This window comes from Eriocheir sinensis, chromosome 23 (genome assembly GCF_024679095.1).
Source record: "Eriocheir sinensis breed Jianghai 21 chromosome 23, ASM2467909v1, whole genome shotgun sequence".
In the NCBI taxonomy this organism is placed as follows: domain Eukaryota; kingdom Metazoa; phylum Arthropoda; class Malacostraca; order Decapoda; family Varunidae; genus Eriocheir; species Eriocheir sinensis.
Genome location: NC_066531.1, coordinates 5,305,484 through 5,330,208, shown reverse-complemented (window position 1 = coordinate 5,330,208; position 24,725 = coordinate 5,305,484). Strand labels below are relative to the sequence as shown.

At 43.5% G+C, this 24,725-nt stretch overlaps 1 protein-coding gene and 1 long non-coding RNA gene across 2 annotated transcripts; one reads left to right on the top strand and one right to left on the bottom strand.

The window, feature by feature from the left end:
- Window positions 1-575: 575 nt before the first annotated feature.
- On the bottom strand, window positions 576-11,651 carry LOC127002604 (uncharacterized). The gene is made up of 3 exons (XR_007756333.1): window positions 11,529-11,651; window positions 10,344-10,403; window positions 576-1,356 (listed from the first exon to the last, which is right to left on the bottom strand). It is a non-coding gene; the product is annotated as an uncharacterized LOC127002604 (long non-coding RNA).
- A 5,148-nt stretch (window positions 11,652-16,799) lies between these two features.
- On the top strand, window positions 16,800-18,553 carry LOC127002554 (uncharacterized). The gene is made up of 2 exons (XM_050868637.1): window positions 16,800-17,720; window positions 18,449-18,553. Exons 1-2 carry the CDS (start codon window positions 16,800-16,802, stop codon window positions 18,551-18,553), a joined length of 1,026 nt encoding a protein of 341 aa, XP_050724594.1.
- Window positions 18,554-24,725: the final 6,172 nt, after the last annotated feature.

Genomic DNA, 24,725 nt, shown 5'->3' with positions numbered 1-24,725 from the left:
GTAGCATTTATTGCAGGAACCACACATTAAAGTTGGATGTAATAAAATATATGTTTTTAGCACACATTAAAGTTGGATGTAATAAAATCATTTGATATGAAACTCCTTGAACTGGCCAACCAAACAAACCACTCTCTGTCCACTCCCCCCCCCTTTCGAAAAAGCATTATTTTTCACAAGGTTTATGAGGCTTTAGTCAAGAATATCAACTGCCATTACATTTTGTCAAAAAAATAAATCATACCTATGTGATTATGTATATCATATAAAGCAGAAAAAAAATTGTATGCTGTAATACAAACAAGATTACTCCTGGAAGCCACATTAATGATGCCAGACACGTGATGATAGACACTTAGTGTGATGAAATTACATGCTGTATTTCACATTATGAAACCAAGCCAAGTGTCACTGCAGCACATTATTAGGTGAGGCAGACACCGAAAGCTTGTTACCTGAACAAGATTAAATATAACAGGCAAAATCCACAATAAAGCATTGCATACTGTTGGGTAGGGAAGAGAACAAATGCTTCCAAGCATTTCACCTGAAATAAACAATGGCAGATATTCAAAGCTTGTGAGCTGAACAATATCTGATTTATAACAGGCAAGACCAACAATGGTGCATTACATGCGATATCTGGCAGGGGATTCCTTGCATTACAATTGGAAAGTGGCAGACACCTAAAGCTTGTTAACTGAACAAGATCTGATTTATAACAGGCAAAACCAACAATGGTGCATTACATGTGATATCTGGCAGGGAAGATAAATGAATCCTTGCATTACAACTGGAAAGTGGCAGACACCCAAAGCTTCTTAATTGAACAAGATCTGATTTATAACAGGCAAGACCAACAATGGTGCATTACTTGCAATATTTGGCAAAGTATATGGAAAAAAATTATTAGCGTAACAAGAGAAATACTAAATAATGGCAAATCCCACGAAGTTTCTCTTTTTTTGACAAAGCCTGTGCTCTTTGCTGCAGGGCTGTCAGAGTCTGTTTGCTCCAGCCAACATGTACTGAAATACCCCTGAGTCATGAGTGAAGTGTTGAAACTGAAGGCAAGTGAAATACTGTGCTTATAAATCTATTAGCATTTGGACTTTGATAGTATAAGGCCAGAGCAAACCTCCTCTCTTGTAACCCATATCTCCTACTAGGCTTAGATCTTGGCATCTTGCAGCATGTTGAACCTGACCTCAGAAAAAATCCATCCCTACTGGATGTAAAAAACTGCTGGCTCTGGGCAAAAACTGCCCAGGAGTTGTAACAGCCTGGGCTTTGAGCTGCCTTGCCTCCCGGTGCAGACGACAGACTGTTGTGTGCAGCAATTTTCACTTTTTATGTCTGAAAATACATGAAAAAATATTTAATCACAATTAATCACAATTCAAATAATAAAATATGTGCATGTAATTGCATTATTTTCAGTGCTATAAGGACACGCCAGCTTCGATGAAAGGCTTCACTTAGATTGCCTGACAAGAGTAATATTTTCAGGAGATGGGGGAGAGGATACAACTGGAGACTCTTGACAGATATAATGTCAAGATCTACAAGCACCCATTTACCATATATATCTTTGATGTTCAGTCCATACTAAAACATTTGTCAATGTGTTAACACACTAACACTCTAAAAATTCCCTGTTTCTGCAATGTTAGTCGTACCTAAGCCCTGCTAAACCATCCAAGTGAATCAAGAATGAGTTCCGGGCAGCAGTATGAGCCAATACTAAATGGCGCCACTATAAAAAAAATTGCCTGCATCATGACGGGCCTGGGCCGACCGCCAGGCCCCTGAAGAAAACCTACCGGCGCTATAGGCAGGTGGGGAAAAAAAAAGGATCACATCATCAGAATGGACAAAGGTTTGTTAGTGGCACTTCAAGGTTATGCTACCTCTTCAAAGATTGGCCAGTCATGGTTTAAAGTGGAACAGGATAAACAAGAAACAGGCAGGTGTCTGTGGACGCTACTCTTACTATCAATTGCCAGCCTATGGCAAAATTTGAACCTATGCTATCAAAAACATAAGACCCATATGCTGATTGATTGATTGATTGATTTGGGATTTCCTTCGTGGCGCCGCAACATCTTGGGTCATATGGCGCCGGAGTGCGTAATAAAATGGAAAGCAAATTAGTAAAATAACCTTAGTTTAGAAAAATCTATCCATGGACCAAAGTATGTTGAGGGGTATTAAAAAGTGTTCTAAAATGGTCCATTAGAATAACTTCAGCGTTTAAAAGACTACAGGAGATGGAGAACGCCCACCTCCCGCAAATACCCCATGACGTCATATCCCGGGGTGAGCACCTTTTCCCCCAGCATTAGGGAGAGGGAAAAATTTCCATTTACATGACACCGGGAGAGGAACTGCTCACGCAGGTCCTGCAGACTGGGGCACTCGACCAGCAAGTGCCGGACAGTCATGGGGACCAAGCAGTCGTCGCAGTAAGGCTGCACACCCCGAGACATGAGGAAGCCTTGTGTGGCGTGTGTGACCCGTCCTCAGGCGGGCCAGAACGGTTTCCGTTTTGCGACACTTTATGTGGGAGTAAGACCACGGACGTCTTGCCCTGGTCGTGACTTCCCCCATCTTGGTGGTGGCAGTCATATCCTCCCATCTGGCCTGGCACACGCTATCAGCGGTGGCTCGGATGTTAGGGTACAAGTCTTTGCAGGGAAGTGGGCGAAGGTGAGGTGCAGCAGCAGGGACAGGCCGGGTAGCCGCCGCCTTGGCCAGCCGATCGGCCTGCTCGTTCCCTGAACCCCTACATGGGCCGGGACCCAGCAAAAGGCCACCCGACTACCTCGACGGTTTAATAAGTAAAGCCATTCTAAAATCGATAAAATAAGGGGATGACAGTAATCACGGGCCGCTATAGCAGCCAGTGCGCTACGAGAGTCGCTATAAACAGTAAAGGAGTTCTGGGGGAGACTAAACATAATTTTGAGAGCTAGTAAGATAGCGGAAGTTTCAGCCGTAAAGACTGACGCCACTCTAGGAAGGCTAACGCCCCGGCAGAAGGTGGGAAAGACGACACTGAAGCCTGCTCCAGTGTCCGACTTAGACCCATCCGTATAGACGGGAACAGAGCCCTCGTGAGAAGAGAAGTGCTCTAAAAATAAGGACTGTGCTGCGTAACAGGGGAGGGAGCTCTTTTGGTCCGTTATAGGTCTACACACTTCTACGCTGGGAAACTGCCAATAGCCCACCCTCGGGATGCGGTGGGGACAAACAGTGAATGGAGGAACTCCCCAGGCTGCCATAAGTGACTGCACCCTATATCCAAAAGGTTTAGGGAAACTCGGCCGAGCGTCATACACGCGAGAGCGAGAATCTTGGGAGGCGGTAACACAAGGCACAGAATCTGGAAGGCGGTGAGTCCGATACCAGCATCTCAGCATTAAAGACCTCCGGCGCAGGTCCAAGGAATGCATGCCGGCATCCACTAACATACTAGCAATCGGACATGACCTAAAGGCTCCTGTTGCAAGACGGACCCCAGCATGATGCACAGAGTCCAACATACGGAGACGAGCATCCGACGCAGATGAATATATCTCGCACCCATACTCCAGTTTCGGAAGTATAAGTGATCTGTGCAACATGAGGAGGGTCTGGCGATCCGCACCCCAAGAGGTATGGGCTAAAACTCTAAGGAGGTTAATTGCCTTCAAACAAGTTGCCTTAATATACCAGAGGTGAGGGACCCAGGTCAGCCTTGCATCGAATATCAGCCCAAGAAATCGGGTCTCCTCCACACATGAGATTCTGCGACCGTAGAAGTATAGGTCTGGGTCCGGGTGGACTCCATGAATACGGCAGAAGTGCATGGCCACAGTCTTAGTTTGGGAGAACCGAAAACCTTGAGTTTCAGCCCACGTGGATATCCTGTTAAGTGCCAGCTGTAATTTTCGTTCTATCAGTGACATCCTGGATCCAGAGACTGAGATGGACAGGTCATCGACATACAAACTCCCTCGGACTCCTTCTGGTAGTACACTAATAACGCTGTTGATGGCCACGGCGAAGAGAGTAACACTGAGAATACTCCCTTGCGGCACACCATCTTCTAAAGAAGAGCATCAGAGTGCTTGTCTCCAACCCTCACCCTCAAGAAACGATTCGATAAAACTGTTTGATAAAATCAGGAGCCGGCCACGAAGACCAAACTCATGGAGGAAAGTAAGCTGCCATGACGCCAGGCAGTGTCATACGCTTTTTCCAAATCAAAGAACACTGTAACTTGGTGTTGGTTGGAGGCGAAGGCCTCACATATAGATGACTCCAAAGATAGAAGGGCGTCTGAGGTGGATCGCATTTTGCGAAAACCATATTGTACTTGTGATAAAATATTCCCTTTCTCTAAGTACCACATGAGCCGCCCATTCACCATCTTCTCCATAACCTTGCAAAGGCATGAAGTGAGTGATATGGGACGGTAATTTGTTGCCGGTGGTCCTTTCCAGGCTTAGGGATTGCAATAATAACGGCAACGCTCCAGGAAGACGGATAATCACCGGTATACCAAATTCTATTAAAAGAGACAATAAAACATAAGTGATTCGTCAGAATATGACGTAAAAAGGAGTATGGGATGTCATCGGGACCTGGTGACGAGTCATGGCACTGGTTTAGAGCTGAACGAAGTTCAAGACTAGAAAAAGGGGCATTATACGACTCGCCGTTATTAGAAGCAAAACTGAGGCCAGCAGACTCCAAGCGCCGACGATGGCGTCCCGAAGGAGATGTAGTGTCTTTCCTAGATACATTTGTAAAATGTTGGGCAAGGACTTGAGCAACTGCAATAGGTTCGGCCACGTTCCTGCCTGCTTCTGACAGGACAGGAGGGGAAGGGACGGTATATTTCCCAGAGATTTTCCTCACTCGTTTCCATACCTGCGCTAGGGACGTCTCCTTGTTTAGGGTGGATACGTATGCCTTCCACGAAGCACGACGGGCCTCTTTAAGGACCCGTCGGGCATGGGCACGCGCCCGTTTGAAGGCTTCTAAGTAATGTGGATCTCCACGATGTCGGCAGAGGCGTGAGAAAGCGGCTCGTTTTGCCTTCCCAGAAGCGGCGCACTCAGGGGTCCACCAAGGCATGGGACGTCTGGAAAAGTGACCAGACGTCTTTGGAACTGCTAATATGGCTGCCGAGTGTAGTAAGGTAGTAAAATATGCCACCGCTTCGCCAGTGCTGCTGAAGTCATCTAATGACCGTGCAGTGGAACTTAGCTGTTTGAAGAGTTGCCAGTCTGCTTTATCTATACGCCAGCGTGGGAGGCGAGTGCGTGGTTCGCCCTTGGCTGACGAAGTGGTCACTTCCATGCAAGTTCGGTAAAACCTTCCAGTTGAAATCTAAAATAATATTAAAAGAACACAAAGACACATCGATAGCCGTAAAAATACCCGTTTGGCTATGGAAGTGCGTCATATCTCCAGAATTAAGAACTCCCAGTTCCTCATCTTCTACCACAGATGCCAGCATCACGCCTCGAGGGTTAGTGGTGCAGTCTCCCCACAGTGGATGACGGCCATTCACATCGCCTAGTAAGAGGAAAGGGGCAGGAAGATCAGCGATCAAGTTATCAAGATCCCTCCTCTCTACATGAGCGCTTGGAGGAAGGTATAAGCTGCAAACTGTGTACTGTCGTGGGAGAAAGAGCTGGATGCTGACCGCCTGGAAGGGAGCTGACAACCTTACGCGTGAGAAAGGGATATCACGGCGGACCAGTATGGCACTGCCGCCACGATTCCCTTGGTCTTGTAGAGGATAAGAATATAAAATATGGTAACCAGGAGGCCCAAAAGGAGTACTTTCTCCTACCATGGTCTCCTGAATGCAAATGCATACTGGGGAATAACGGGCTATAAGACTGAGCAACTCTTCCCAATTGGCACGCAGGCCACGGCAGTTCCACTGTACGATATTGAAGATGATTACTTAGTGAGGTGCTTTGGGGCTCTTCCGGAGAGGAATCGCCCTGCACCTACTGGGTTCCTTTTAAAGGGGCCATCACCCTTCATTAAAGGACCCTTGGTCCGAGCTGTAGCTGGTTGCGAGACCATAGGGGAGAGTGGGGCACGTTGAACAGGTTTAGGACATATCTGGTCATAGGCAAATATCTTTCGGCTAAACTTATGTTTCTCCCATGCGATATTCATCTTCATCCTTCTACCCAAAGTTGACAATAGGAATGATTGATATATCTTGTTTTCATAGTGGAAAATTTGGCAGATTATTTTTTTTCTAAAATGGTTCAAACTGCCCCATAGGCGGGGTACATTGAACCATGCTATGGGGTAGATTGAACCATGTCTTTAAACTTTAATAATGAAGGCAAAATAAAAAACAAAGTCTAGAAATAAAAATATTTTAATAATTCATTCAGAATACACATATTTTCTCCCTCTTTTGATGTATACAAAATATAAAGTTCCTTTTTATTATAATCGTACATGCTTAATGTAGAAGGTAAACATGTAAAATAAACGCTATAATACCTACTCTCCTTGGTATGAATGACTCATAATGTAAGCAGCATTTGCCTACCTGACTGGACTAGTATCACAAAATAATAAGTGCTAAGACAAATAAATCTAATACTCTTCTTGGTATGAATGACTCATAATGTAAGCCGCACTTGCCTACCTGACTGGACTAGTCATATCACATAATTGTAAGTGCTAAAGACAACTAACTCTTCAAGAAATTATATAAAAGAAATCTAGTGACATTTATATTCCTCCAAGTTTAGAGGAAACTTCAACATTGACTGCACTCGCTTGGTACCACCAGTAGTGATAGGTTTGGGCAGACACATAACTATTTCATTTTTCATGACTTTTGCTCTATCCTCATTAGCTGGTTTGATGAACCTTCCAGGTAACTTCTTAGACTGTCGGTAAAAATCAACATCATAACATGTTTCTTCTTCATCCTTAATCCTTTCTTTTATTTGGCCAACATAAAATACCCATTTATTCTCTGAATTTTCAAGCTTCAATTTGATAAGAACATAGTCTTCATCCTCTGGGTCTTTTCTTGACTGATCATCTGTCTGATCATCAGCAAAATCCTCTTCATATTCACTTGATTCCCCATGCATTGATATGTTTTCCACTTCATCATCTGAACTTTCATCCTCAACAACTATTTTTTTCTGTGCTTTTCGTAACTTTTGTAACTTCTCTTCCATTTTCATCAATGCAACATTTTTCTCTGGGGTGCTAGTAATTATTTTGGCCCCTGCAATTTTCTTTTTGGAAGCTTGGCTTGAAGATTGATTGGATGTTTTTCGCTTTGGTAATGGTCTCAAATTAGTCAACTCTTCAAAACTTATCTGATGTTCTAGCCCCTCTTCTTGACAGTGGTCTCTGTTAGTGCTCGTTGTAGAAGCTTTTGAAGTTGAAGGAGGATTGTAACCTTGAGGATTACCCACATCTCCATCATTGTTGACATCATTATCTAATAATAATAATAATAATAATAATAATAATAATAATAATAATAATAATAATAATTTTCACAATAATAATAACAATATTAATAATAATAATAATGAAAATCATAACAGTAGGCCTATAAATAAGAACAAATCAATTACAATGCTATGGGGTACATTGAACAGTATTGTGGGGCACATTGAACCATATTTCAATGTGCCCCTATTTTAATGGTTCAAAGTGCCCCATTTCCAGCCATTACAAAAACATGTGTTTCAGAGAATAGCAAAGTTGAATTCAAATTTGTTTGGTATCCTGTAATAAACTTCACTTACCACGTAACTCACTCGAATAATTTGATCATAAGCATCAGTTATGTGGAAAGTGTTAGAAGGTTTGGTACTTACCTCAACAGATGAACAAAGTAGGTCAAATATTAAAAAACAACAACCAGCAGGTCCTCCCTCAATGAAGGCTGCCACTCAACTGGTGCTTGAGTGGAGCTTCTGAAGAGCGTTGTACACAAGAGACATCTGCTGATTGGGAGACAAACTATTCCTGAAAAATCCAATGGTTCAATGTGCCCCTATGTTCAACGTGCCCCACTCTCCCCTATGTACCGCAGACCGATTGGCAGGCTGGGGGCATTCAACTACCCTCCTGCCCGCGACTGCTGCCGGCGTCTTCCCTCTCCCGCCTCTCCCAACCGTCCGCCACTCTGAGGTAGCAGCAGAGGAGGAGGAAGCAGAGGAGGTCCCCGGAGAAGACTCTCCGGAGGTTGAGGCCACGGGCGCCGGCAGCGACGCACCGCAAGCCTGAGCACCAGCAGACTCCGGCCCACAGACAGCCGGAGCAGCTGGCGCAGGGGCGGCGGCAGCAGCCGACGCCCGGGGTACCTCCGGCGATCCTACAACTGGCGCCGGAGTTTGCAGCTTGGTAGGGGGAGTCTCATCGAGAGACTCCTCACTGCGTGAACGTTTCTGTTGTTGTGGCTCTGTTCGGAGCGGGACACGATTTGGTGTGATTTCAGGTAAAGGCGTCGACACAGAAACGACGGGAGCTGCAGAGCACGACATATCCTGGGAGGTTTTGAGACGGCGTTGAGCGTGTGACTGGAGAACTGAGGCATAGGTTCTACCAGGACTAGACAGCCTGGTAAGGGCGAGTCGCTTTGCCTCTACAAAAGACAATTTCTCTTTATTTCGAATGGTAAGCACCTCTCTCAAATCTAAGGCGATCACACTCTTTCGATGAAGCTGGATGGGGCTCGGCACAGTGGTAGCACCGAACAGGGCCTGGCACTCCTCACCATGGTCATCCCTACCGCAGGTGACGCATACTTTAGGAGACCATTCTGCAGGCGGCGGCATGTCCGAGTCACATGTCCATATAACTGGCAATGGAAACAACGTCTGGGGTTTGGGACATATGGTTTCACGTGGAGGTTTAACCATGCCAATTTTACAGTTCTAGGGAGCTCTAGCCGATTAAAAGTTATGAATAGTGTGGGTGTGGGTGTCAGTGCTCCTTCTTCTTTCTTGTGGACACGCCTCACCGCAACAACGTCATACTCCTCGAGTTCCTTAACCAGGCGCTCCTCCGAGTAACGAAGGAGGTCTCTTGAAAATACCACGCCGCGCGATTGGTTCATGGTAGCATGGGGGCACATGATACTGCAGCCCAGGAACTGAGGTGAGGGCACGGAGTCTTTCACTCTCTTCAGGAGAAGAGACTTCCACAAGAAGGCTGCCATCTCCTGCGGAAGCATCTTCGGCTCTCTGCCGCAAGTCTTGACAAGTTCACGGTGGACTTCGAAAATGTCGAGATCATTAACAGATCGACCATCTAGGGACTTTACGGTGATGTATTTGTCATAGGATACAGATTCAAATAGACCGGGCAGGACCTCAACTTGAGAACTCTGCGAGACTGGCACATTCTTTGGTCCCTGCTTCCGGCTCTTGGTCCGGGAGCCACCGGGTCTGGGGATTAAGAAAGAAGAGGCAGATGCCCCTTTAGTGCCACTCGGAGCCTGAAACGGCTCCAGGGTGGCGATGAGCGAAGGCCGAGAAGAGGTTTCAGGGACGGTCGGAGGTCAGGTAGGGATGTAGGCCGAGGTAAATTCGGGGATTTAGATGCCATAAAAGGTGACAATTATTTCACTTGGCCCACCCCCCACCCACCACGGAGCCCAACATGGGGAGGCTAATGCTGGAGCAACAGCTCACAGCAGCCTCAGGGGTAGTGGGGGAAGTATACGTGGCAGCTGCCTGGTGTGAGGCGGCAGCCGCGGGACCATTGCGGTGCCCACCAGACAACAGCCACTTGACCCTAGCCAACGCATGACCAGCCGATTGATAGAGCGGGGCCACACAAGACCACCCGTCTTACCCCAACCCTCCCGCCAAAGGAGCGTGTTGTCCACCGAAGGGAAATACACCCTGCCCCGCGGTGGACTCAACTCCCAGACGAGAGGGCGCGGGGAGTGTACGGGACGCCACGCACGGCAAACACGTGGGGAGGCTCAGCCATGCCCTTGATGGTAGTCGGGCAGGCACATACGTCACCACTGGTAAGCCTCCATTACCAGTAGTGACCCATATGCTGATCATTCGACTAATCGTAACGGTACTACAGCCATAGAAACATAATAAAGAGTTTAAATATATCATTCAAAATGTCAACCTTTTTACATACCTTTTTTTGAAGATATGAAGCCTACTGGTGTAACAGTTAAATATTGAACTTAATTTGTATGCAGAGATGTGAAGTATGTTATTAAGCTGTAATGTTTCCAACACATTAGTTGTGATTAAAGCAACATGGAATAGTAACTAAAGAGGATAAATTATCACTGAGAACAAGAGGTTCCTTACTATATTGTGGTGAGCTTGATGGCCGAGTCGAGTTTCCTACAACCCCATCAAGTTCACACCCTGTTGAGAGGCAATTTTTTAATCAAACTGAAAAATGGATGCAAATGGTCACTAAAACTAGTTATTATACTTGGTGTCACAAATTCGGGCAAAGAATTTAGTGAAGGACTCCCGGACTTGGCGTCACTGATGAGGTAAATGATCTCGTGCACTCATTCGGCTATAATATATACATTGTTATAATGTGTATTATTGTCTTGTTACTATATATTACCTTGTTATAATGTGTATTATTGTCTTGTTACTATATATTACCTACTGATAATGGAAATACATGTCAGGATTAATCATCAAATACATTGAAAAAAGAATCATGTATTGAAATTGTGAACTTTTAAGTTCATGTAACAAACAAGGTTTATTATACACAAAAAGGTTGGATACTTCAGATGTAAAAGATTTTTGGATATAACACCACCCCCTTCCTCCATATTGGTTCTTTAAAGCAAGGGTTGACTACAGCTGATTATTATTTGCGGCAGGTTTCACGACACTTTTTTTTTTAGTGAAAAGCATCTGGAAATCAATGATCATTATATGGAATACTTCTCATGAGTAGCTACTAAAACTTGACAACCTAGAAGGATGCACCATCAGACTGTAAAGCATAGATATATTACAAGACATAGCTACATTGGTGGATCCAAGGGGAGGCCCAGGGGGCCCGGGCCCCCCCTATGGTACTGAGTGATACAGGAAAACTAGCTCAAAAGCGCGCTGCGGCTAAAACAATGCTTTGGCACAAAGTCCAGGCCGTTATACCCATTGATTTAGGTCACTCCACCAGTTTTTCAAGACCAGGACTGCCGAGAATGGCTAATCGGTAATACTAATGCTCCTTCCACCCGAAAAAAGTCTGACGTCCTCCCAAAAACTCATTTCCTGGATCTGCACCCAAAGACATACCGTAACATGGTTCAGTGATCATGGACAAAAAAAAATGTTAAGACAATCAATATCCAATCATTTCAGGATACATAAATCAGCATCCATATGAAGGAATTCTACAACTTAAAAGTGATGTTGAGCAGGGCAAGTGTTAAATGACTTGTACAGTCTATTTTGTGAAGTCATAATTAGATTAATAACACAACAATCAACAAACACTAGATGAAGTATTCATACCAAAATCAGTACATGGAGCTGGTGCACTGCAATGGGGAACACATTCCTGCAGCTCACCAAGAGGGTTGGATGCTGCCATGTACTTCAGGGGGTGGCTAAATGTCTTCACCCGTGGCCTCTTTCTTTTACTCTCCCCTTCAGCTGCCACATTCTCTTGGATGATATCGGACGTGTTCGGATCTGTTGGGATGTGGTTGTGTTAGATGTGGAATAACGTACGACAGCGGAACATGGAAGGAAAGAGTATGTCCACACGGTAAAATACAGAGATGAGGATTGCACTGCATTAGTTAAGTGATTACAAGATGTAAATTGAAATTCTTTGGATACTGAAAGGATGTACGGGGACAACTGGGTGAGAAGGGAGAGAGATGCAGATTTTTATGTTAAATAGCTAGTTACACCAATGAAGACTTAGGGTATACACATTCAGAAAGACCACAATTTTGGCTGCTAGACGGAAAAGCACTAGATGTCAAAGTGCCAGGACATTGAAGGAAGCAATAATAAGAAAAGCAATAATAATTAATGAGTATAAATATATTTCTGATATTTTAGTTTATCCTAATACTAGTATTGGAATTTTCAAACACTAAGAATATAATAAATAAATATTGATAAATTAATGAAAATAAATACATTAATTGTACTAATACGACCACTAACAGTATTAACAGCACTGCACCTAATAGACTGAGCAATAAACTGAGCCTGATATATAACCATAATTAAACTGTCTCTGTCCGAGTGTTATGTGAAGCTTGCTCCATGCACCGTGATAGGAATGGCATAGATGCATGCAGGTTGCTGTGATACTTACAGTCACCAGCCACTTGTAGATATGGCACCAAAATGTGTTGGAAGCATTGGCGGCCAACTTCTATTTATTTAATTATTATTTTCTTTCAACAAAGGAGACAGCTCAAGGGCAACAAAGCGTACTAGAAAAAAAAGCCCCACTAGTCACCACTCGCAAGCAGACAAAAGTAGAGTCTTGATACACTCTTCTTGACGGTCATATTATAGGCAGGAGGAAATGCAGACGATGGAATGCTGCTCCAGAGTTTATCAGTGTAAGGGATGGAAGAGTGGAGATGCTGGTTAACTTTTGCAGAAGATGTTTGGCAAGATAGAACATGCAGTAATTTACTTAAATTAGAAAAGTATAGATTTAGGAGGGAAATGGGCAGGCATTGGTTTAGTAATAGGGTGGTGGGGGAATGGAATAGACTCAGCAATAACATAGTGAGTGCAGGGACGATAGCTTGTTTTAAGAGTAGACTGGATAGCTACATGGACGAGGCTGACAGGTGGTAATGGGGAAGAATCTGGAGCTGCCGAGTGTTGGGCATTCGGCCTCTTGCCGCGGGAGGAGGGGAGCCATGCAGTTAGCAAGTTCAGAGCAGCTGCCAGCGTGAAAATGATAATTTCCACATTATCATTATTTATATATATATATATATCACGTACCCCCGGCCGGCATCCTTCCGTAATAAATATAGCTTCACACCAGGCTGTGTCCTCTTTATCACCACAAAAGGACATGATTTGAAACTCCGGCTGGTAAACGTGGCGGCCGCGTCGGTGTTATGATTTTTGAACGAGGCAGCGTTGCAATCGGAGCAGAGAAAGATATTGCTGCGAATAGCGGTATAATAAACAGTATAAGTTAGACCAAGATAATTATATTCACCCACTCTTTCCCCCTACAAACCAATGACTCAATGTAAATCATTATTGATGGAAGTCAACGTGCGTGCTAAAACAATGAGTTTGGAAGAAAAACATGATCACATCGCTTTTAAAGAACGGCAGTAGGGCTACAACCTTGGTTCATTCCAGTATGTATACAGAAAGGTTAAACACATAAAACACATCTAACCACTGGAAGCCTCCCACAAATCCAGAGAAAGTAACATAATTGCGGTATAATAATATAACAATAATAGCATTACTCATGACATGCAGTCAGGCTATATCTACCTAGTAAATATATATATATATATATATATATATATATATATATATATATATATATATATATATATATATATATATATATATATATATATATAGACTAGTTGGCAGCGTCATGCTGCCAACTAGTCTCAAGATGAGTATCGACGGTCATTTTTTTTCAACGGAGCCATGTTTACGACAACCACGAATCTGCCAACCGATTGGCCGATAGTCGTAGACGGTCTTGACGACACTTTGCAGATTGTCTTTCAACTGATTGGCCGACTAGCTGGCCGACAGTTGCCAAGGAGTTGGCCGACGTTCTTCCCGACGGTCTTCGCGACTGTCTTGGCGGCAGTCATATCGTTGTCGCCGAATTCATGGGACCTGGGGTATATAGGCTGTGATGGGCCGAGACTCCGCTGTGGGTTGTCACCCATCCTTAAAATACGGAATCGCTCTGTATTCGAGAATGAAATGTAGCGTTCTGTTTTGAACCAATACGAGCGCATTGGTTCCATATTTTGTTATCTGAATGGTCAAGCTGATACAATTCAGTATCTTAAAATTGTAGTGAGCGCCTTTTCCGGTTAATCACAAAACCACTCAGTAAAATTTGTCACGGTTCGTCCCAAAATACGTGTAAAATACACGACGTAACGTCCCTCCCCCTCCCTCTTACCTTCACCAGCAACGTGTTGCGGCTGGCACTCATTGCATGCTCGAGAAATTTTAGGGTTGCCACCCGTTCCTTTAAATATGGATCCATTCCGTATTGGAGAGTGAGATGTTGCATTCCACATTTTTCTGACCTCAGGGTGGCAACCAGGGCTTCCACTTTTGGGGATTTTGTCCCCCGATTGGGACTTTTTCATGCATTTAGTGATAATCTGGGGATTTTTGGGAGATTTTCTGGGGAATTCTGGTCGCCTTTAGTGACAATTTAGGGATTTCCAGCTGGAGAGAAAGACTGAACCAAAAAGAACATAAGAGGTGAGTTGAAATACAGAAAGCTGCATAGTTATTGGGTGCATGATGTCACTACCTTGTGCAAATGTTCCAGTTGAACAAACTTTTTAGCACTCTGAAAGCAATTAAGAATGATCACAGAAACTCACTGAAAAGGGAAAGCATTGTGGGACTACTCCATGGAAAACTAGGTATGGCCTCAACTGGGTTAACTGCTAATAAACTAAGTGTACATGATCACCCAATTAAGGTTGTTAAAGCTTATGCAAAATGTCAAAAGCAATGCAACAGACACTAAAGCTCATGAGATCATTGCAAAAGCACTACAATCATAATAATGCTTATTAAGTGTAAAGTAAAAAATAAGCAACATATACTTTTTGTGTGTTTTTTTTACTGTATTTTTTAACACTGCAAGTTTTGCTGGGAAAAGGAAAAGTATGAACTCTCAAGTGTTTATTTTTTATATTGTGTTGACCGAGGAAATGTCAGACTGCAATATCTCAGGATTCTGCTATTTATTGACTTTAGTTTAGTCTATCAATAATTTTTATAGAAGATAGAACGTGATGGAAAGCACTCTAGTCTATCTCAGCTGCTAAGGAATCTCTTTTTTTCATTTTATCATTTTGTTGAGAATATGATTGAACTTTACTTATGCCAATAATATAGTATGTATACCAAAGCGTAAAGTACACAAGTAACACCTACATTTTGTATGAAAGTGTTTTCTTAAATTACTGTATTTGTTACTAGTGAAATTTATGCTGGAAAAGCAAGAATATGAACTGCCAGTGTATTTTTTCGTAGTTTCTTGACTGGAAATGTTAACAGCTAATGCTCAGGATTTTCAGTTATTTATTGATTTTAGTTTAGTCTTTGTTTATATGTTATACTGCTTGATGAAAATCACTCGTCTATCTCAGCTGCTAAGGGATCTCATTTATTTATTTCATTTTAGTATTTTATTAAGAACATGATGAAAATTTAATCATCACAAGAAAAACTCAAACATTATGTTACAAGTTCTTTTTTGTTTCGAGGGAAATCATTGTCAAAAGGGTAAAGAAAAGTGTATTGTCTGTATTATGATAAAAAGTAGACTTCTGATATACTTAAAAGCAAATTTTTCCTATTATTTCGTAATTTTTTTTGGGGGAGGTAAAGTGGATGTCAATATTTTTAAACTAGGAACTTTTTGTCCAATCTAGGGATTTTTCAGCACGAGTCCAGGGAATTACTGATTTGCCTTTGTGGGAGCCCTGGTGGCAACCCTAGTTGTGTCATTCAACCCAAGAGAAAGGCAGCAGGAGTGCGTGCGTGCTGTGCGGCTCCTAAATTTGTGCCAGTGAAATGTAACCCTGCCCAGAAGTAGTTGTGTTTGTGATTGCAGAATGAAAATATAAATTTCCTGATGGTGGCAGTGTTAGCCAATATTTCTGAGCCGACAGTCGTCACGAACGTCCTTCATTAAACGAAGACTCGTCACGACGGTAAAACGGTAAAAAATTGAAAAATTGCCCTGACAGTCGTCACGACTGTCTCAGGACAAGCCAAGACTGTTGACGACAGTCTTGCCGACTATCCCGACCTCCCTCAGACCTCAACCAGAAATGACGGTTGGTCCAGACCCTTCCCGACTCTTGTCGTGAAAGTTTAAGGTGGGTTTACATTTACGACTTTTCGTGTGGCGATGTGCTTACGACCTCAAATCGGCACAAATCGTAGGGATTTGTGCCGAAATATCCGTTTTTATGTGCGATGTGTGACGATCATGGGATGACGTCGTAACTTGTGTGGCGACCTTATACCGAGACGTTACGACTTTTGTAGCGACGTCTGACGACTTCATGTGGCGACAGTCAGACTTCATGTGGCGACGTCGGTTTGGAAGTGTGACGACGTCGCCACATTTTTACGACATCATTGCGACGCTGTGACGACCATGTGACGACTACTACGACTTTTTCGACCTAGGTGACGACTTATGTGACGACCTCGGAATATTTCGGGAGGGACTTCCTTCAGTAGTATATATATGGGGTCTTTGCCCTTTGCAAATCACAATCCTCCTGACCTCAAAAGAAGATGGACGAGAACAACAAGTACCTGGCTGGCTTCCTCCTTGCAATTGCTGCCCTGTTGCTGCTGCAGCGTCTCGTGCGCCGCCCCCGTCAAGCACCTCCTAGACGAAGAAGAAGACATAGAGCACTGTGGGCCCGGCAATGGCTTCTAAGAAGAGAACTGTATGGCGACTACGACAATCTGCTTTGGGAACTCCACAGAGAAGATCGAAAAGGCTTCAAGACGTTCATAAGAATAACAGCGACCTTCTTCGAGGAGATGGTAGAGAAGATCACACTAGCGGTCATCAAGCAGGACACAAAATTTCGAAAGCCTCTTCCAGTTGGACTCAAATTAGCTGTGACACTGAGGTTCCTGGCAACCGGCAACTCGTACACCAGCCTTGGCTTCAGTTTCCGCACTTCTACGAGTGCCATCTCCCTGTTTGTACCTCTCGTCTGCCAAGCCTTGATAGACGCATACAAGCCTGAGGTCATGAGGTGCCCCACAACACCTGAGGAGTGGAATGAGGTTGCCCCCCAATTTAGCACAAGATGGAACTATCATAATTGTGGAGGCGCGCTGGATGATAAGCACGTTGGCATCAGGAAGCCAGACAACGCCGGTTCCCAGTACTTCAACTACAAGAAGTTCCACAGCGTGATACTCCTGGCCCTTGCTGATGCCCAGTACAGATTCCTGTATGTTGACGTAGGCGCTGAGGGTGGAGCTGGTGATGCTGGGACTTGGTCTAGATGCAACCTTCTCATTGCCATCGAGAAGAGTAGAATTGGATTTCCGCGAGGCAACAAGCTTCCCAACGACAACATCCAAGTCCCGTTCCACATCATTGGAGACGACGCCTTTTCCCTCAAGACGTGGCTGATGAAACCCTTCGCACACCTGTCCCAGGTTCACCATGAGAGAGTATTCAACTACCGGTTGTCCCGTGCTCGTCGTGTGGTGGAGAATGCCTTCGGCCTCCTGCAGATGAGGTGGAGAATTTTCGGGACAACCATTAATCTGCGACCCACAGTTGTCCGCGTCATCACCCTCTGTGCATGTGTTCTGCACAATCTAATACTCCAACACCAACCACCCGTACTTCACCACATCGACCGGGAAGATCAGAACTACAACTTGGTCCCGGGGTCATGGAAAGAACAGGAAAACCTCATGCAACGACTCATCGCGGAGCAGGCAAGAACCCATCAAGAGAAGCTAAGGGCCTACGAAACTACCTCGCCCTACTACTCTTCTGAAGCTGGATCTGTGCCATGGCAGGAACGACAGATTTATCCGAGAGGGAGACCAGCACATGTATAAATCCCTAATGTAATGTAATTAACTAATTATGTAATAAAAATATGTTTATCACTATTGTTTAATACTCCCCCACTTTTTTTTTTTTTTGCAATCCGGAGGCAGACCAAAGGCCCATAAATTAGGCGATACCTCCGATGAAAATGATAGAAACCCAAAATCAAGAAGTAACAAAAAGCAAAAGCAATTTCAAAGCCATATTCATGAACGGAGTAAATCGAGGTGCCTGGACACATCTTTCTTGAAGGAGAGTAAATCATAGGCAGGGGGAAAGACAGAAAGAGGAAGAGAGTTCCAGAGTCTGCCTGTTGTATTAATGAAGGACTGAGAGTAACGATTAATTCTAGTATTAGAGAGTTGAACAGAAAAAGGATAATAATTTTAAGTAGACTACAAGTAATAATAACGTAAGTATACATATAAAAAAATAGAATAGGTTAAATAGAGAAAAAAGTTGGATTATTAAATGAAAAGTTACATGTATACGAAAAAATATAATAATTATATAATAAAGTAATAAAATAACTATAACAACAGAGGTCCCGCGTTCGATTCCCGGCAGTTCCACACTGGGATTTTTACACAACCATCATACCCGCATGCAGTTTGTGCTTGCCATTGAGTTGACGCCGCATGTCATAAAAGTATCCTCGTTAACACAACCACCCACACATGATCTCTATGACTTGTGTCGGGTGTTAACATCGTAGTGGTGGCATGTAAAAGGTGTGAATTAGGATTCCGGGCCTCGATGTAGGCCAGGTAGGCCTTTGCCTGGAATCAAGAAGCATAACAAAAAATAAAAAATAAAATAAACATTATTTATGTTATTGTCTAGGTAGGTTATTTATTTTTTATTAGAAAAAGCTTTGTTTGTCTTTATTGTCTAGGTTATTTATTTTTTTATTATAGAAACATTTGTCTTTATTGTCTAGGTTATATATTTCATTTATTCTTTCAATATTCTATGTCATTACTTTTAGACTTTTCATAAGTATTCCACATTATTTATATTTTTATTATTATTATTATTAATTATTATTATTTTTATTATTTCTATTATTATTATTATTATTATTATTATTATTATGATTATTATTATTATTAATATTATTATCATTATTAGATATTAATATTATAATATGTTTATTTGTTATTTTATTATTCTTACTCTCTTTCTTTTATTTCATTTCTTTTAATAATTTACTATTCTTATTCTCTTTCTTTTATTTCATTTATTTTAATACTTTATTATTCTTATTCTCTTTCTTTTATTTCATTTCTTTTAATACTTTATTATTCTTATTCTCTTTCTTTTATTCCATTTCTTTTAATACTTTATTTTTTCATTTACATTCTTATATTCTAAGTTAAAGGAAGGAAAGACAAAACCAAGTTGAATTTTATACATTTATATTAAAAAAGAAATTACATTTCATTTATTTATAATTCCTTTTACATATTTATTAAGTCTCCTCTGCAACATCGGCTACTTTTGGGGTGTTGAGGCTGCTGCTGGGTGAGAGGAACTGCTCCTGGGTCGTCATCTGTGGAGTGAGTGGTGGCAGTGTGTCTATTTGCTGCAGGAAGGACTTGGATGGAGAAGACACTGTTTGGACGTTCGTAGAGGTCGAGGCACCAACAGCAACGTACCCAAGCGACTGGGGTGGATACTGTTGGAGTGGCTGCAGGCTGAGGAGGGCCCACAGGAGGTGGCCCATATGTAGGTTGGTAGCCGCTGGTTGAAGGAATAGCATAGGGCATGGTGTGCTGAGGCATTGACTGGTATCCGGCTGGTGACGGTGTCATGGGTTTTGGTGGTATGGGCATCCACTGGGCAAAAGTGGCAGGAGTTGCAGGTCTTGTTGTAGGTGGAGGCTGGACAGGTTGAGGCTGGGCAGGTGTTGGGGCAGACTTTCTCTTCGCCACGAACCTCTGGATGACAGACTGCACCTGGATCATGGCTTCGTCCAGGTCGTCCGGGTGCACATTCGCCATCTTGTAGGCCACCAATTTGGAGAAAGTTTCTATTTCAGTGCCACACCACGATGCTTGCTGTTGCGGCTGCTGCTGGGTCAATGCTGCCGCCCGCTCAATCAAGTTACTGATGACTCTGGTGTCCTCAGGTTCTGGGTCATTGGTGGCGTCCTTTGGTGATGTGACATCTCCCATGCGCCTCTTCTTCAGAACCTTCCGGCGCTGGATGGAAGCAGCTGACAAGCCCGAAGCGTCACTGTTGGAGGATGACTCGTGGCCTGAGGAGAATCGTTGGGATGATGTCGTTGTTGCGTGGGCTATGTGGCCCTTGAAGAAACCCCAAGTATTCATGATGTCCTCCTCCCGTGCAGTCCGTGCTCTTGCCTCAGCACCGCTCTTCATTTCCATGGCCTCTATTTTGCCGAAGGCACATGTACAGACTATGTGACGACGTGATGTCGGCAGAAATCGGCACAAGTAGGCAGAGATAGGCAGGGGGTCTGTGGGAGGTCTGTAGAATCGTCACAAATTCTGTTTGGAAGTCGTAGGTCGGCACAAGTTTTCAGAAAATTTTGAAAACTTGGTGCGACTTGCGAGCGACTGACGATGTCGTCACTAGTCGTTACACAATGTCGTAACAAGTCTGCAGGACATCGCAAAAATCGTCAGACATCGTCAGAAAGTCGGCACAGTCGTAACACTTACGAAATGTGACGACGTTATGACGAGCATGTGACGATGTGACGACTTCTGTGGCGACGTGATGTTACGACGTGTGACGAGATGTGGCGATTTGTGGCGACTTTGTCAAAAAAAATTGCGACCTTGTGTGGCGACGTGACGAGTGTGACGACGTCTCCGATCGCATTACGACCATGTGGCGACCATGTGGCGACCATGTGACGATGAGGTGGGGACCCCGCCTTGACTTGCGATCACCCAGACCGAGGGCTGCCATGTATATATAAGGCGCTACGAAGAACACTTGCCATTCATTCTTCCACTGACCACCAGCCTGAAAACACCTCTCCAAAGAAAAACCAGCCAGCAACCAGCATGCCACGCTCCACTCAGCCACGCAAGAAGACTACCGGACAACAGCAGCAAGTCATGGAAGTCACCCCTGACGAGGAGTGTACATCAGGAACCGAAAGCCAGCAACAAGAAGAACCCAATGTACTTGTGCAACCTGAACAAGCAAGCACTAGTGAAGGTCCTCCACCCCCACCACAACCCAAGAAGCAGTACCGTGTGTCCCACAAGAACATCGAGGACTACAAGTTCACTGAGGAACAAGTTCAAACCCTGGTGGATTTTATCAAGGAACACCCCTGCCTCTACGATAAGAGGCACAGAGAGTATTCGAACCACCGCACAAAATTGGACTTGTGGCAGCAGTGTGCAAGCTTGTTCCCCAGCGCTACCCACCTACAGTGCCGCAAGTACTTTGAACAGAAGAGGACCTTCGGCAAAATAGAGGCCATGGAAATGAAGAGCGGTGCTGAGGCAAGAGCACGGACTGCACGGGAGGAGGACATCATGAATACTTGGGGTTTCTTCAAGGGCCACATAGCCCACGCAACAACGACATCATCCCAACGATTCTCCTCAGGCCACGAGTCATCCTCCAACAGTGACGCTTCGGGCTTGTCAGCTGCTTCCATCCAGCGCCGGAAGGTTCTGAAGAAGAGGCGCATGGGAGATGTCACATCACCAAAGGACGCCACCAATGACCCAGAACCTGAGGACACCAGAGTCATCAGTAACTTGATTGAGCGGGCGGCAGCATTGACCCAGCAGCAGCCGCAACAGCAAGCATCGTGGTGTGGCACTGAAATAGAAACTTTCTCCAAATTGGTGGCCTACAAGATGGCGAATGTGCACCCGGACGACCTGGACGAAGCCATGATCCAGGTGCAGTCTGTCATCCAGAGGTTCGTGGCGAAGAGAAAGTCTGCCCCAACACCTGCCCAGCCTCAACCTGTCCAGCCTCCACCTACAACAAGACCTGCAACTCCTGCCACTTTTGCCCAGTGGATGCCCATACCACCAAAACCCATGACACCGTCACCAGCCGGATACCAGTCAATGCCTCAGCACACCATGCCCTATGCTATTCCTTCAACCAGCGGCTACCAACCTACATATGGGCCACCTCCTGTGGGCCCTCCTCACAGCCTGCAGCCACTCCAACAGTATCCACCCCAGTCGCTTGGGTACGTTGCTGTTGGTGCCTCGACCTCTACGAACGTCCAAACAGTGTCTTCTCCATCCAAGTCCTTCCTGCAGCAAATAGACACACTGCCACCACTCACTCCACAGATGACGACCCAGGAGCAGTTCCTCTCACCCAGCAGCAGCCTCAACACCCCAAAAGTAGCCGATGTTGCAGAGGAGACTTAATAAATATGTAAAAGGAATTATAAATAAATGAAATGTAATTTCTTTTTTAATATAAATGTATAAAATTCAACTTGGTTTTGTCTTTCCTTCCTTTAACTTAGAATATAAGAATGTAAATGAAAAAATAAAGTATTAAAAGAAATGGAATAAAAGAAAGAGAATAAGAATAATAAAGTATTAAAAGAAATGAAATAAAAGAAAGAGAATAAGAATAATAAAGTATTAAAATAAATGAAATAAAAGAAAGAGAATAAGAATAGTAAATTATTAAAAGAAATGAAATAAAAGAAAGAGAGTAAGAATAATAAAATAACAAATAAACATATTATAATATTAATATCTAATAATGATAATAATATTAATAATAATAATAATAATAATAATAATAATAATAATAATAATAATAGAAATAATAAAAATAATAATAATTAATAATAATAATAATAAAAATATAAATAATGTGGAATACTTATGAAAAGTCTAAAAGTAATGACATAGAATATTGAAAGAATAAATGAAATATATAACCTAGACAATAAAGACAAATGTTTCTATAATAAAAAGATAAATAACCTAGACAATAAAGACAAACAAAGCTTTTTCTAATAAAAAATAAATAACCTACCTAGACAATAACATAAATAATGTTTATTTTATTTTTTATTTTTTGTTATGCTTCTTGATTCCAGGCAAAGGCCTACCTGGCCTACATCGAGGCCCGGAATCCTCATTCACACCTTTTACATGCCACCACTACGATGTTAACACCCGACACAAGTCATAGAGATCATGTGTGGGTGGTTGTGTTAACGAGGGTACTTTTATGACATGCGGCGTCAACTCAATGGCAAGCACAAACTGCATGCGGGTATGATGGTTGTGTAAAAATCCCAGTGTGGAACTGCCGGGAATCGAACGCGGGACCTCTGTTGTTATAGTTATTTTATTACTTTATTATATAATTATTATATTTTTTCGTATACATGTAACTTTTCATTTAATAATCCAACTTTTTTCTCTATTTAACCTATTCTATTTTTTTATATGTATACTTACGTTATTATTACTTGTAGTCTACTTAAAATTATTATCCTTTTTCTGTTCAACTCTCTAATACTAGAATTAATCGTTACTCTCAGTCCTTCATTAATACAACAGGCAGACTCTGGAACTCTCTTCCTCTTTCTGTCTTTCCCCCTGCCTATGATTTACTCTCCTTCAAGAAAGATGTGTCCAGGCACCTCGATTTACTCCGTTCATGAATATGGCGTTGAAATTGCTTTTGCTTTTTGTTACTTGATTTTGGGTTTCTATCATTTTCATCGGAGGTATCGCCTAATTTATGGGCCATTGGTCTGCCTCCGGTTTGCAAAAAAAAAAAAAAAAGTGGGGGAGTATTAAACAATAGTGATAAACATATTTTTATTACATAATTAGTTAATTACATTACATTAGGGATTTATACATGTGCTGGTCTCCCTCTCGGATAAATCTGTCGTTCCTGCCATGGCACAGATCCAGCTTCAGAAGAGTAGTAGTGGGCGAGGTAGTTTCGTAGGCCCTTAGCTTCTCTTGATGGGTTCTTGCCCTGCTCCGCGATGAGTCGTTGCATGAGGTTTTCCTGTTCTTTCCATGACCCCGGGACCAAGTTGTAGTTCTGATCTTCCCGGTCGATGTGGTGAAGTACGGGTGGTTGGTGTTGGAGTATTAGATTGTGCAGAACACATGCACAGAGGGTGATGACGCGGACAACTGTGGGTCGCAGATTAATGGTTGTCCCGAAAATTCTCCACCTCATCTGCAGGAGGCCGAAGGCATTCTCCACCACACGACGAGCACGGGATGGTGAACCTGGGACAGGTGTGCGAAGGGTTTCATCAGCCACGTCTTGAGGGAAAAGGCGTCGTCTCCAATGATGTGGAACGGGACTTGGATGTTGTCGTTGGGAAGCTTGTTGCCTCGCGGAAATCCAATTCTACTCTTCTCGATGGCAATGAGAAGGTTGCATCTAGACCAAGTCCCAGCATCACCAGCTCCACCTCAGCGCCTACGTCAACATACAGGAATCTGTACTGGGCATCAGCAAGGGCCAGGAGTATCACGCTGTGGAACTTGTAGTTGAAGTACTGGGAACCGGCGTTGTCTGGCGTCCTGATGCCAACGTGCTTACCATCCAGCGCGCCTCCACAATTATGATAGTTCCATCTTGTGCTAAATTGGGGGGCAACCTCATTCCACTCCTCAGGTGTTGTGGGGCACCTCATGACCTCAGGCTTGTATGCGTCTATCAAGGCTTGGCAGACGAGAGGTACAAACAGGGAGATGGCACTCGTAGAAGTGCGGAAACTGAAGCCAAGGCTGGTGTACGAGTTGCCGGTTGCCAGGAACCTCAGTGTCACAGCTAATTTGAGTCCAACTGGAAGAGGCTTTCGAAATTTTGTGTCCTGCTTGATGACCGCTGGTGTGATCTTCTACCATCTCCTCGAAGAAGGTCGCTGTTAT